General features: G+C 40.7%; 1 protein-coding gene across 1 annotated transcript in view; it reads right to left on the bottom strand.

Moving 5' to 3' along the window:
* Window positions 1-3,829: 3,829 nt before the first annotated feature.
* GRM1 (glutamate metabotropic receptor 1) overlaps window positions 3,830-13,567 on the bottom strand; it is a 171,605-nt gene continuing 161,867 nt past the window's right edge. Inside the window, exon 8 of the mRNA XM_026044728.1 lies at window positions 3,830-4,702. Coding sequence (XP_025900513.1) covers window positions 3,874-4,702 — 829 coding nt within the window. The 3' untranslated portion in view covers window positions 3,830-3,873. The remainder of the gene's footprint in view (window positions 4,703-13,567) is intronic.

Genomic DNA, 13,567 nt, shown 5'->3' with positions numbered 1-13,567 from the left:
GCTCTATAGAGAAGTAACTCTGCTGTGTTATCCAGAGAGTGTTTTAATGATCAAGGCCATTTGATCAGCACAACCTTCACTAAGAACTAGCTTGTCTATATTTTATTCAACTTGCCTCCAAAATAAGTAAAAAAAAACCTCTTCCACAAACGAATGGACCAAACTTGTTAGCACTTACTGCAAAATGTAATGGCACTCTGTGGAAATATTCCTGCTATGCAGTAGCTACAAGTGGCCTAACTTCTCACATGTAGGCTCTTGCAAGTTCAAATGGAAAACAGGGAGCCCCTAGAAACAATCCTATTCCCAAGCAGAAAGAGGAGAGCTAGGTTTTGTATGTTTAGAATCATTTGGGTCTGAAACCAAGGCACTAGAAGATATTTTCTTTTAACACATCCTACTTTGCTGAGGCACATGGCAGTCCAGTAGTCCCTGAAAAGCCACAATGTGAGGGAATCACAGAGCTGAGTAGGAGTCAGGAGTCCCAGCTCTTTGCTCTAAGCAGAGGCAGTGGAAGCATAAAATACCAGAGATGGATCAGTGTCTATCACTAATAGCCTCAAAAAAGCATGAATGAATTTCTAGAATGGGAGAAGTTGGCATCCCACAGAGTCAAAAAGTAATGGAGTAGTTCCAGTGAAGGACTGGGGTTTCCCCAATTCTTCTGAAAGCAAAATTTCCCAATGTTTCCCAGTGATTTTTTTCTACAACTGCCCAGCCTTGACACCTACCTTTAGTGGTCCTCATCTTTACCAACAAGCCAAAAAGCCATTTTTTTTGTTTTCTAAACAAAAATCTCTCCATCCCTTCACATACATGCCACAATGTAGCCAATACCTACCTCCATTAGAGCATCCCATCATCCTGAACACGATGCTGACAACCCTGCAACAATTTATTACTGGACGTGGGTGTTTTTCTACTAAGGAAGCAAAAATCAACAATCTTGGCATTCTGTTTTTAAATAATAAATAGAAAATATTTATTTTACAGCATTTTCAAGATCATTTTGACAAAAAGGCAGTTTTCATCAAGCATTTGACAGACCAAAAGAAAATACTTTTACAGGAAGCTTCATAGCTCATACAACTACATACACGAGGTGAGTTCTTGCTCTTTATATATATTTATGTATGTGTATGTTCTCAGTTTTAACAATTACAAACTAAGAGTTAAATACTAAATCTCAAGAAAACTACCCATGATATAATTACATTGTAGTAATAAAGTCAGTGCTTAATATGTTCAAAACAGACAGCTATGAAAACTACAGTACCTTGCCATATTGCCATCTCCCTGACTATATTAGCCTATTATGTTTTTTTTCTTATATGCCTCATTTCTTCAAAGACTGTACTTCCTAGTACTAGCCCTGTGCTTTTTGGAAACAGCCGAAAGCATCTTATACTAAGATTATAAGAAGATAAAATTCATTGCTAATGTGGTGATCAGCAAAGAAAACATTGCATTTTATCATTGCTTCAATACATAATTAGCATTAAAAAAAGAAACTAACAACAACAAAATCCCCAAAGCACCAAGCAGACAAAAATCAACCAACCAACCCCCAGGTGTTTTTAGTTCATTATAGAGCATCAATCTGCCAACAAAAAACAAAAATGTAACTTTGGGCAAAGTCAGTTCATGCTTTCCACAGTGGGATGATGATAACAATTGGCTACTTACTCTGAAAGTAACAAACACCATGAAAAGAGGATCAGGAATAGAGATTACATCTGATTTGGGACAGCAGCCAGACCTTCCAACACCTCTACTGTATATTAAAGTAATCAAATTTGGATCTTAGGAGAAAACATGACGAGTAGCAACAGAACTTTTTAAAATACAAATGGAAAGAAAGAAAATGAGTAGACATATAATGAATTCAGAAAAACTCTGACAGAAATTACACAATGAGCATGATTAAAATTCATTTTTGCAACTATTTTAACATGAAAAGATTCATTTGGAAATAGTGCAAAACAAAGTGTAAAAATAAGGGACAGATCCTCAGCTAAATTCAGCAGCACTATCAAAGTTCACAGCAGCTGAAATGCTGTCCTGAATACATGTCATATACACATATAAGGTAATAATAAATATAATTAAGTTCAAGACAGAGCAATTAGATCTGGACTTTGAACATGCCACCAGGGAGTGTTTGATTAGATCCATTTCCAGGAAATATATGAAAGTCAGAGGAGGAAGAAGGAATGATAGAGCTACTACTGCCTAGAAGTGACTTTTAAGATAACAAGATTGTCTATTTAATCGAAGAATTCAAAATGTGTAGATAGAACACACAACTAAACATAATAAATAGATTAAAAGAACAGTTTAGAACAAAATCTGCATATTTATGTACACATTAAGCACTGATGAAAATTCCTGCCTGGACATAATTTTACTTTTAATTATCAGAAGCAACTAAATAGTTTTGATACATTTTCCTGTCTCACCTGTATAGATTTATACTGGCAAGCACAAGATTTCTAAAACAGACTTCTTTTTTGTTTTCTTTTTTGTTTTTTTTTTTTTGTTTCTTAACCACACTTGCTGCAAACACTTAAAGTAACAAGTTCTCAATGCACTAGTTATTAGTAGCATATGTCTACTTCATAAAATATTTGCAAAATAAAGCACCCTGTTATAAGGGTAACAATTGTCTGAGCTTTATATGAAAAAAAAAGATGTGGTAGCACAGCATACAAACCTCCAAAGATCTATTGAATATTTGTAACAATGCGTTATAAAACATGATTGAAACATAAAAATATTCATAGTATATTCATAAGACAATCTTCCAGCGGTAGTTATTAGACACTACAGTTCACACATACTGTACACACGCAAACGGGGACGCAAACGTTCGCTCACTCTCTTGCTTCGAGATCGACTCGGTAACACCCGATAGGGAATTGCCTTTGCTTCAGAGTCGTGGTGGTTGCTCTAAGTAAGTTGCTCTGCTTCCCAATGTACTTGATTCAAAAGTAACACAAAGTAATGATGTCATCGCATGGCAAGTATATTGTATTATGAAAAGTTCGTCAATAAATATTGTTCCGCTACAGTAAATGTTGTGTAACAGTTTAGCCACATGGTTTACCATCCTATACAAAAGGGTGTTCTGTTAAGTCCTTATCACATCACAAATACTACAGAAAGGAGTTTTCCCAATAGCCTCTCAAGTCTCAGCTTGATAATAATCACAAAAGAAGGCAACCTCTCATCACTACCACCACCAAAAGCAGTCTAATATGAAGAATGAATCATTTAGACAAAAATCTTTAAGAGCCATATGCATTCATGTGTTCCTCTTACCCCAAAATATTATACACCATTATACCAGCTATAGAAACCAGAAAAAAAAATCATTTATGCATATATGTCTCATATACAAATAGCTCCATTTCTTCTTGTCACAGTTGCCTTCCTAGCGCCGGGATTTGTCGCTTCTGTAGCAGACGGATTACAGTCACAAGATGTGCTAATGACTCCTCTGCGGTCACACTTCCCAGAGTCCTTCTCAAGCATTGCCAAGAGCGGGTGTGACTGTGACTTTTTTTTTTCTGTGTGTTTATTCTTTTTTTTTTTGCTATAGAAATTGTCTATTGGGTTTGTGCTTTGTTAAATTTTCCTATCGTCTTCTCAAAGTACAATATTTTTAACAGATAGAGAATGTTGAGCCCTCAGAATGGATCTTTTTTTTTTTTTTTCTTTTTAAAGTTCAGAAAAAAAGTTTTTGCCCTGTCATATGTCACTTCACTTTGTGCTTCCTCCCTCTCCCCCATCTTTGGGAGACTTTTCCCCCCAGGATCTCCCAAAGGGCAGCTGCCAAACTCCTCCTCGTCCCATCTTGGCAACATCCGTGCTCTACAGGGTGGACGAACTTTGCTTGTAATCCCTCAGGATGACAGAGGCATAGGTCATGTCTGGGGGCGTGCAAAGCACCGATTCTGACACAGGGGAGCTGGGCACGGAGCTGCCGGAAGCCACCGAATCCCGGAAAGGGGAAGGGGGCGTCAGTGCCGGAGAGTCTTCCAAAGTCAGTTTGCTGGTTGCTGGCTCATCCTCATCCTCCTCATCCTCTGTGCTCTTCTCATAGACGTAGCCCTGGATGAGCTTCAGCTTCTCGCTCTCTGCGTCCTCGGCCGGGGGGGATGCAGGTTCCTGGCTGAAGACCTCTGGGATCGAAGGCGGTGGGGGCTGCTCCTGGTGCAGGGGCCGCACACCGTTGCCCGAGCCGGGCGAGGGGAGCGCGCTGTTGAAGTCAGGGATGCTGGGGGCAAACTTGTTGACCACTCCTTGCAGCTGCTCCATGAGGGAGCGCGGCTGCAGAGGCAGGTTCTTGGGGGACTGCTCGGGCAGGAAGAGGTGGGTCTCCTCCACCGTGGCCGGCAGCGGCGGCGTCGTGGCCACCCGCCTGTGCACCACCATGGAAGGGCTGCTGGGCTGTGTGAAGCGGATGGGCTCGCTCTCCTGTTCTTCCACCACGTTGTACAGAGTCTTACTGCTGATGTCGGAAAAAGTCAGGCTCTTGCCTTGGCCATGGAAGCTTTTAGTGAGGGGTTTGATCACTGCGGTCTGATTGCACCCAGCCTCCTGGCTCTTCACATGCACTGAAAGTCTGTGCCACATGTGTTGTCCCTTGGGAACTTCGCTTCCACCTGGTTCAGACCATGACACAGACTTTCCATTAGAACTATGAATAAAATAAAGATGGGTTTATTTGCATTTACATTACGCACACATGGGCAATATAACAAACAAGCCTACAGAAATATTGGCTCCTTTGCTTCATTAACCATCTCCCCCTCCACCCCCAGTTCTTCATGTCCTCCCAGAAGGAAGCAGAGAAAAATACTGCAGAGGGAAGAAAGAATGTCTCTTAACAGTAGCAGTTACGGCCATTTTCATCCTCCTGGTTGCCCACCCCACAGCTGTGGAAAGCCCAATGCACAGGAAGGATTCAAGGAAAGTTGGATGTGTTTAGAGGGCTCTATTTTGGTTTGTATCTAGGTTCATTCACTGTACTTTGCAGGGGGAAGAAAAGAAAACAAGTTGCAGGGAGAGCTTTAATTAAGTCTGTTTTACAGTTTATAGGAAATATTTCCAAACTGTTGGAAGAAAAACAACCCACAGTCTTAGCTTTTGGCACACGGAGTAGCAGGAGGAGCTGTTAATGACTCCCCCTTTCCTTGTCATTCCCTGTCCCCCAATCACACTTTGAAATACATCAGCTACTACAGAAAAGAAGGTGGCCCAGGGCCTCCTTCAGGTAGGAGGCAAAGTACACTGAGCTCCTCTGGCTGCTCATTCAGTCTGTTGGCCACCTCTTGCTTGCACATGCACGACTCAGGCTACAGAGAACATTCCGATCCCCTGAGCTTCTTTTGCTGTAGGGACTCCTCGTTGTGCAGTTAGGGCAGATCAAATGCAACTCTTCCCAAGCAAGTGTTATTTACAAACAAGGAGAAAATCCTGGGACTTAACACAGTTGGTTTGTGTGGGTGGAGGAACAAGCAGCAACATGACCACAGTGAGTCGAACCCTCCAACTCCTCATGTGGCTTAGCTCCCTTTGAAATGCTAGGGTGTTTGGCTGAGTGAGAACCTGAGCGTTAAGACTGTATCTCAGGAACCACAGTGTTTGTTTGTTGTTTGTTTTACTTTCCCTGCACTTTTGCAGGAAACAGCACAGGTTCTCCTCAAAGCAGGTAGGGCAGAGAGCTGAATGCTATGGAAGAAGACCAAACAGTTGTTTAATTGTAGGTCAAGCCAGTAGACATCATTCACAAATTATAAAATATATCACCTGAGTAGAAACCTAAGACCAGAGAGAAATTTTGAGATTACCTACACAAAGTAGCCTTATCTCAGGGTTTCATCCCTCAGGGGGCAAAGGGTTACAAAGGACTAAATTTTGGGTTCTGTGATTGCAGTGCAGGTGGGAGGCAATACGGGTGGGAGGTTGGCATGGTTGTGCTGCCTGTCGGTATTGCACACACCAAAGGAGATCACTTGCCTTGAGTGCAACCTCTGCTATCTGCCTAGTTTACTTTTCCGGATCGAACTCCAGTCCTCCTCATTTTCAGGGAATAAATAATTTCCTGTTGATTTTTTATAAAAGTTAGTGACCAACTTTGAAAGCTTGGAGAAATTGGTACAATTTAGATAGTCTTGTAAATCTGGCAAGAGGGACAACGAAATATACATAGGCACCTTTCTGCTGAGTAATAAATATTGCTGGAGAAAAGAAAAAAAGAAGTTGAGATGTATCCAAGCTGTGAAGGTCAGCTCCAGTGCTGGACTCCAACACCGGATCTGTGGCTCAGCATCTCTGGGAAGTGGCCAACAAGAGAAGGGCAATCTAAAAGATTCATGTGTCTCCAAAGCATGTACTTGGTAGGATCTGGAGCTGTTTGGATTTAGAGCTTTCACCTAGGGGAGAAAAAAGTTCTTGCTGAAGAATGAAACCTCTATATTATATTGATCAATGAAAAGATAAAAATGAAGATTTAGAAGCATTCCAATTTTGATCAGAATTATCTGTGATATGACATTTTTTTGAAGTTTTATAAAGATAAGTAAATGAATGTAACCACTGGAAGTAAAAGATTTTTTAAAGTCACATTTTAACATACCAAGATTTACAAACTCTTCACATAGAAATGTGTTTTTTCTCCTTGCAGCTCAAAAAAAGCCTCTACTTGTAGACATTAACATAAGTCAAGTGCTTTCACACTGTATTTTGCTGATGCTTTAGCTCACAAACACTGCAAAAGGCTTTTCTGAAAAAAGCCCATGATGATTACCTGCTGCCTATTATGCTAAGTCCTCTTCAGCAACACTTCTTTGTATCTAGCTCTGGTACATTATCCCACTTTGGAATGAAAAAAACCTCCTCACACCATCTGTTTACTCCTTACCTCATTTTTTTTTTCCAAGATTTTGTATTTGGCAAACACAGGCAAACACTGCTATTCTAAGGAGCTGACTACCTCTTTTTTGGATAAAACTTCCCCTTCTTCTGTTTGTTATCCTGCCCCTCACTCTGAAGATCTTCTTTTTGGACTCCCTTCTTCCACAGCATGCTCCATCATGTGCTTAAGCGAGCCCAAGCCAGCAGCGGCACTCCATTCCAGTTACACTGAGACCACAATATCCAACTGTAAGCAAACCGCTCATTCCAGATCCTCCTGTTCCTGAGGTGCTCCAGGAGGAAAGCCGGTGCTGCCAGAGTGCCTCGCCTCTGCTTGCCAGGGCTTATTGCTCCCAATGCTGTTCGCTTTGAGCCACGGGACCTCTCCTGGGGGGCATGGCCACCATTTGATAGGTGAGCATCACCTTCTTTATGAAGGAAGAATCAATGGGAAAAGGCAAAAATCAGAATAATCAACTTGTTGAAATGGGAGGAGGGATGTTTTTTTCCATATAAAGGCAGGAGAGAGCATCAAATCAGATCGCAGTTGGGCTAATGAAAACATGATGCTCTCTTGCTTGACAGGGAGATGAGACTGACTTTTCTTCTATTGATTTTACCAATAAAAAAGATACTCATTTCATGTCCACTGTGTATTTATTTAGCTCCTCTAACTTCCTCCCTGTTTGTTTKTTTTTTTTTGGTAGAGCTTTCTATGGGATTTAGACTTTATGCTGACTGCTCAGAAATGATGCAAATTCTACTCCTAGAAAACTAATGAAGTTCTTTCTTCCTAAGAATGAATGAAACTAATGAAGTTTCTTCTTTCCTAAGAAAACTAATGAAGAAGAGCAGGTGATCAGTGCTTGAAAGGGCAGTGTGACATTCCTCTGGCAGTGAGTATGGGATTTAAAAGGATGGTCTTAATTTCACCTGGGGAATCAAGTGAGGCAAAATGATACTCTGAAACTTTTCACAAAAAAAGACATTACAGATGATCCATGATTTGACCCCAAGACTTCTTCCTTCCCTTGCTGTCTTTTGTCAAGAAGCGAATGAAAGTGTAGGATGCTGATTTTATAATCAAAGCCAGCTATGAGGAAGAAATGTCTCTTTTGCCTGGTGTATGATCCATCAACACAGACTGCAGCATAGATCTCAGTGCAGGGGGCTCTGGTTTAATTTAAGTATTCCACCACCAGCAGGATCCTTTTGTGGAGTTCATAAACTGATGATGAAGATATTACTCTCACTGATAGCCTTTCACCCCTGAATTACACCACTGTAGCCCCACAGCTCTTTTCAGACAGATAGATCCAGCCAAGAAAATGCAGGCATGCTTAGATAGGATTGAGCACAGTGCCTTGCTATAAAACTTTGAAGACAACTCCTTAGAGTCACAAGGGAGCTTAAGGTTTATAGCAAAATCTATCCAATGTAACTCCTGAAGTCTAACTTCTTCATATCCTTCCATCTAGCCCAAATATTCAGATGTGTTCGTGGATATCTTATCAACTTATAAAGGATGGACTTTCTTGTGTTTTATAGGTAAGGAAGTGCATTGAGATTAGCTGCAGTTTCTCAGTTTTCACAACTGCTTTTTCTAGGCTTTTCATATCTGGGGGAAATACGTAACAGTATAGTTCTTCTGTGGGATTCTCTTAGTTATCTGAGTTCCCTGGACAGGTCTGTCTGTCACTTCTCTTCTTTGCTAATTATAGGTGTTGTCTTTAACACACGCATCAACCTTTACAGCATACTCTCTGCATAAGACTGATGATTACAGACACTAAATAACCTAGTAAGGAACTTCAGACCTTAACAGCTACTTGAAGAAAGACTTAAAGTGAAGACATGAACCAGTGGACTAAGGTTATCGAAGTACTGCCCATGCAGCTCTGGTCCTGATTATTTCTCACTAGTGAAGCTGTGGCCTGAGACCCAGAATGCAGGGAACTAAGTGAATTTTCAGTCCTGTGTGCCTGAACCCACGTCTCTTTTGCTCAGATTGTTTTACACATAGCAATATGTAAATAACACCATGTGAAATGCTTAAACAGTACAATACTTACAGGGGGCTTTGATTAGGTTAACTTTAGAGAAGAACATATTGGGAAAACAGCTCATTGTCTAGGCAACAAGGTGCTTGTCCCTGGAGAAGCCGTCAGGCAAAGTGCTTGTCAAAGAGCTCTTCTAGTTTAAAAGGAAGGACAAAAGTAGGGCAAAAGAAGCAGCCTGTCCAAAAGCCTTGCACGCTGCAAAGTCTTTCTCAGCCCAAACAGCATTTTTTTCTCATGGGTCCCAGGCTAAGAAAGCCAGCAGAGAAGTTCCTGTCCTGCTTAAAGCAGGGCAGTTACCATCAACAAGCTTTCTGTCGCCTTTGCAGTCACATAAGCAGCAGTAATTTGCCTGAACGAAGCTTTGCCCTAGTTCCCAGGAGCCGAGCTAACCAGTTTAAACCTCAAGGCTAGTGCCTGTGCTCCAGTGCACTGCAAATGCTTCACTGGTGTCTTCAAGATCTCTTGCATTATTGTATGCACTTCTGCAGAGCCACCGAATTTGATTAAGGGCATAAACTGGTTTAAACTCAGCGTAGTAGTGTCTCCCTGTGCTGAATGGGACCATCTTCTCAGGGCTATTCAGCGAGCTGCAGTCGGCACCTCTACCCTTCAGTAACTGAGCAAGCTGCTTGGGTTAGCATGTTCCTGCAAGTGCAGTTATTTGAAGCATTGCTCCCAGGGATTTGTCTGCTTTTCTAACCCAGCATTAACCTCCCTGTGGATCACCCAGGAGTGAGGGAGCCATCATCTAGCACAGTCACACTAAAGTGTGTGCTCAGGGTTTTGCCCAGTAAGCCACATTTACTATCACCTAAAGGAAAAAAAAAATGATTTCAGTTTTAGTTCGTTTACAATGTAATCCCCTTCTCACTGATAAGAGGATGTTGCAACACTTTTCAGAGTGTGACTCCTGTTCTCGCTGTGCTGCTGTTTAATTAAAGTTGGACCTCCCACCAGAGTTTTTGAAAATTTAAATGCCTGAACTAACTTCTTACTCCTCCCTCCATCCCTTCCCTTGCACATGGGATATCTTGTTCTATATAAATTGGATGGTTACTTTAAATGTATCATAGCAACTGTTACGCTAAGAGCAGGTAGGCTCTAAATACAGGAGAACATAAGTTAGCATCACAGAGGCACACAGCCTGAAGATATTAGGGTTAGTGTGAGAGAGCACAAGCCAAGAACTGCCCATTCTCACCCTCTCCCTTGCCAACGGCTTACTCAAATACATCTTCTTATCTAATTATTTCTTTCATTAGCTATTATACAGCAAAAGTGTAACTTTGCTTTGATCTCAGACACACACAGGCTTTGTAATATGCATGATCCTATTGATAATGCACTGTTGGTTTCTTTTAAAAATTGAAATAGTAGTAGTAAAGTGGTTGCAGTAGCTATGTTTGAAGGACATTGTGACTCGCTTCTGGTTCACAGGAACCCTAAGGACTGGGCCAGACCCCCTAGGCTGGAGCTCAGAGCTCCCCTGGCCTCTATGCCCCAGTAGCTCTTTGGGGGGAAGCAGAGCCAGGGCTGGTGGCAGAGGCTTCGTGCCCACACTGACATGGAGCTGGGCAGCTCCCAGGATGGCGCATGGTCCCTAAACAGGAGAGCAGCCCCACGTCCAGCAGTTCAGGTATAACCAACTGCCCTGAAATGAACTGACTTACTGGTGAGCAAAACAATTATGTATAATGCCTATATCCCTTTTATATCACTGAAGGCATTGCTTCAACATACTGTAAGTGCGACAACTTCAGTATGTATCACAAATCATACTTACCTAGCTCAGCAAAGGTATGGGAGTATTACACTACTTAAATGTATAGAGGGCTGAATACTAATAATTACTGGCATAAGTTTAACATGACATTTGTAATGTGTTGCTTGGACAAAGTGACTTATTCTAATAGATAATACAAAGTTTAGGGTAATTAACTTCTGTGGTTTTTTTTTTTTCTTTCCTGAATAGTAGGCAAATTCTGCTTCTGTTCAAGAAATTAAGATGAGAAACCTGTGGCTTAAAATGAAATTAAAACAATGCTTTTACTAGGAAAAAAAAGAATCTGTTTATTTTGTTGTTAATGATATAACTTATCATTAACATTTATTTTGTTGTTAATGATATAACTTATCATTAACAACAAAATAAACAGTAACAACTGGAAAATCTTCAGAATGAGAATATCTTACTGTATCATCCTTGTTTTTTTTTAAGGATTATAAAGTTGGTGTACAGAAAAAAAATGCAGTGCAGATCATTACAGATACTTTGATGTCAATGGAGAAGCCAATCTGTATTATCTGGAGATGTGCCTCATGCAGCACATTCCAGTAAATGGGTATGACAGTGCAGTCAATGACAATACCTGAACTGAAACATTTTTTCAGACAGGCTTGAAAAGGAACATTGTCAGTCCAACCTGAATATTGCAGCGTGCTGAGCAAAGGAACCTGGGAAGCTTAGGAACACGGGAAGAAAATGATAGAACAAAATTAATTTAGGAATATTTCCTGTAGGTAGAACTAAGGCAAAATAATCTGCAACACTGAAAAAATTGCAAAGATTAGAAACATGTAACAAAATATTTAATATTGTTGGAAAAGCTTGAGAGCTGCTGTTGATTAAGAAACACTAATTAATGCATTTTTAATATGATAAAGCACAAAAATACCCCATGGATTTTGTATTCTGTACTCAAAAGCACCATGCCATGGCACACGTATTAGGATGTTTTTCCTGTAAATGTAGTTTAATGGTTATTAAGATAATGAGAAATTAGTTCTTGCTTTCTGTAATCCCTTTACGACTTTGATGCAAAAGTGTTTGGAATGCCATATTACTAGAAAGATATTGACAAACTGGAAGCTGTATAAAGAACAATAGCAAGAAAAAACAGCAGGAGACAAAGAAGAGAGTATAGGAGGGGAAGGTAAAATAGCAAAWTATATTTAATCTGATGGAATTTACCAGAAAAAAAAATTAAACTTCTGAAATACTAAGGATGGTTGGTATTTCATACTGTATACAAATACACAACTGAAAGCCCTAGGTGAAATCACAAAAGGGAAAAAATGTATTGAAAATCCAGAATATATTCTAGTCAATAGCTGTATTGACTGTTCCTTTAGGAGCCTTAAGGTAGAAGCCTGTTGCTCTGGACGCTTGTTGAAAGAACGAGTGCAGCTCATGCACTTTTACAGAGATAGCAATCAGTGAAGTCTTTCTCCTGTTTTAGCTTCTCAGACTCTTTGATATATTCAAGAACGATTCCCTCAGTTTAAACAGCACTCAAAGAGCCATCAGACCTGCCCTAACATGCTGCCAGTGCCTGCATTTTGAAAGCAAACTTCACTCAGTTGCCACAAGAGGCTTAGTCACGAAGCACCTCGCTTGCAATGTRTAACTATGCTATAATAGCTTACCCAGCCAGTAAGGCTAGTGGGTTTTCTGGGTGTATCTGGAAGTTTCCATGATAGTGATGGGACAAATTTGGAAGAAAAGAGCCCTGAAATTCAAACATGATATTTCTGAGTTTCTTCATGTGAGTATCAGTTTTCATTATTCCATTTTCATTGTTATGCATTTCTTGATTTCTCCAGGAAGATATGAGGAATGGAGATTGCTCTTAGAAGAACAACCAACTCCAACTATGGTGCACAGCAAAACGCAAAGGTGTTTCATGTTCCTATATCTATTTTTTAATAACTGGAAAGCAAGGTACACTCTAACACCAGTAGTGATTTCTAGCATGTTGGGATAGCAAAATAGGGCTTCTCCGAGAACACCAAGACTTGCTAATTGCTTCAGTCTTGATGAACTGGTGTATGAGGCCATGTGGTGGTGATGGGCATCCAAGGGCATGACAGACACATGCCTTGCACTGCTCATCCTGGGCTGACAACCCCAGAAGGTTTATGGCATGAGGTTGCTGATGGAGGATGTGCCTGTCCCCTGGCTGCAGCGTGGCACTGATGGTCCATGGAAAGCACAAGCCTTAGCAGGACAGAGAGGGCAGAGAAGGGAGCAACGTGTCAAAATAGCAAGCTTCATGCTCAGCAGGTCTGAATTAACAGGTCTGGCTCAGCTGCTTTTTAAAGCCTTTCTTATCTRTTCATCTACCACAAGCATTCAAAGCCACATCCATTGGGTTGAGAACCACTAGATGTGTTTCTCAGGCATTCTTATGGATGAGGATTTTTTTTTTCTTCCAAACTTAAAAAAAAAAAAAAATCCCAAGTGTGGTCATGCAAAGAGCGGGAGTTTCTGTCATCCCTGTGCTCAGGATTTCTACAGTTCATTTCCCTGATTACTGAATAGTATCTGTTGTTGAATTCTCCTTTCTTTGCCTCCTAATGGCATGTGTGTGTTGGACTTCCATTTCACAACCCATCTTTCTGGACAAACAATTGGCAGCCTGTGCTCTGGGAAACTGTAGCACTTATTCTATATCAGGAAAAAGGGCACATTGTTGTTGCACTGGAAGTTAGTAACAAAACATTTGTTCTACTCTTTATATTGGTTTTGTAAATTTGACTTTCTTAGGAGCAAATACAGTTACTGCCCAGACCATGYAAAAGTATCG

This window comes from Nothoprocta perdicaria, unplaced genomic scaffold, assembly GCF_003342845.1.
Source record: "Nothoprocta perdicaria isolate Ctin4 unplaced genomic scaffold, notPer1 scaffold_38, whole genome shotgun sequence".
NCBI classification, from domain to species: Eukaryota; Metazoa; Chordata; class Aves; order Tinamiformes; family Tinamidae; genus Nothoprocta; species Nothoprocta perdicaria.
This window is presented reverse-complemented; position numbering and strand designations above follow the sequence as displayed.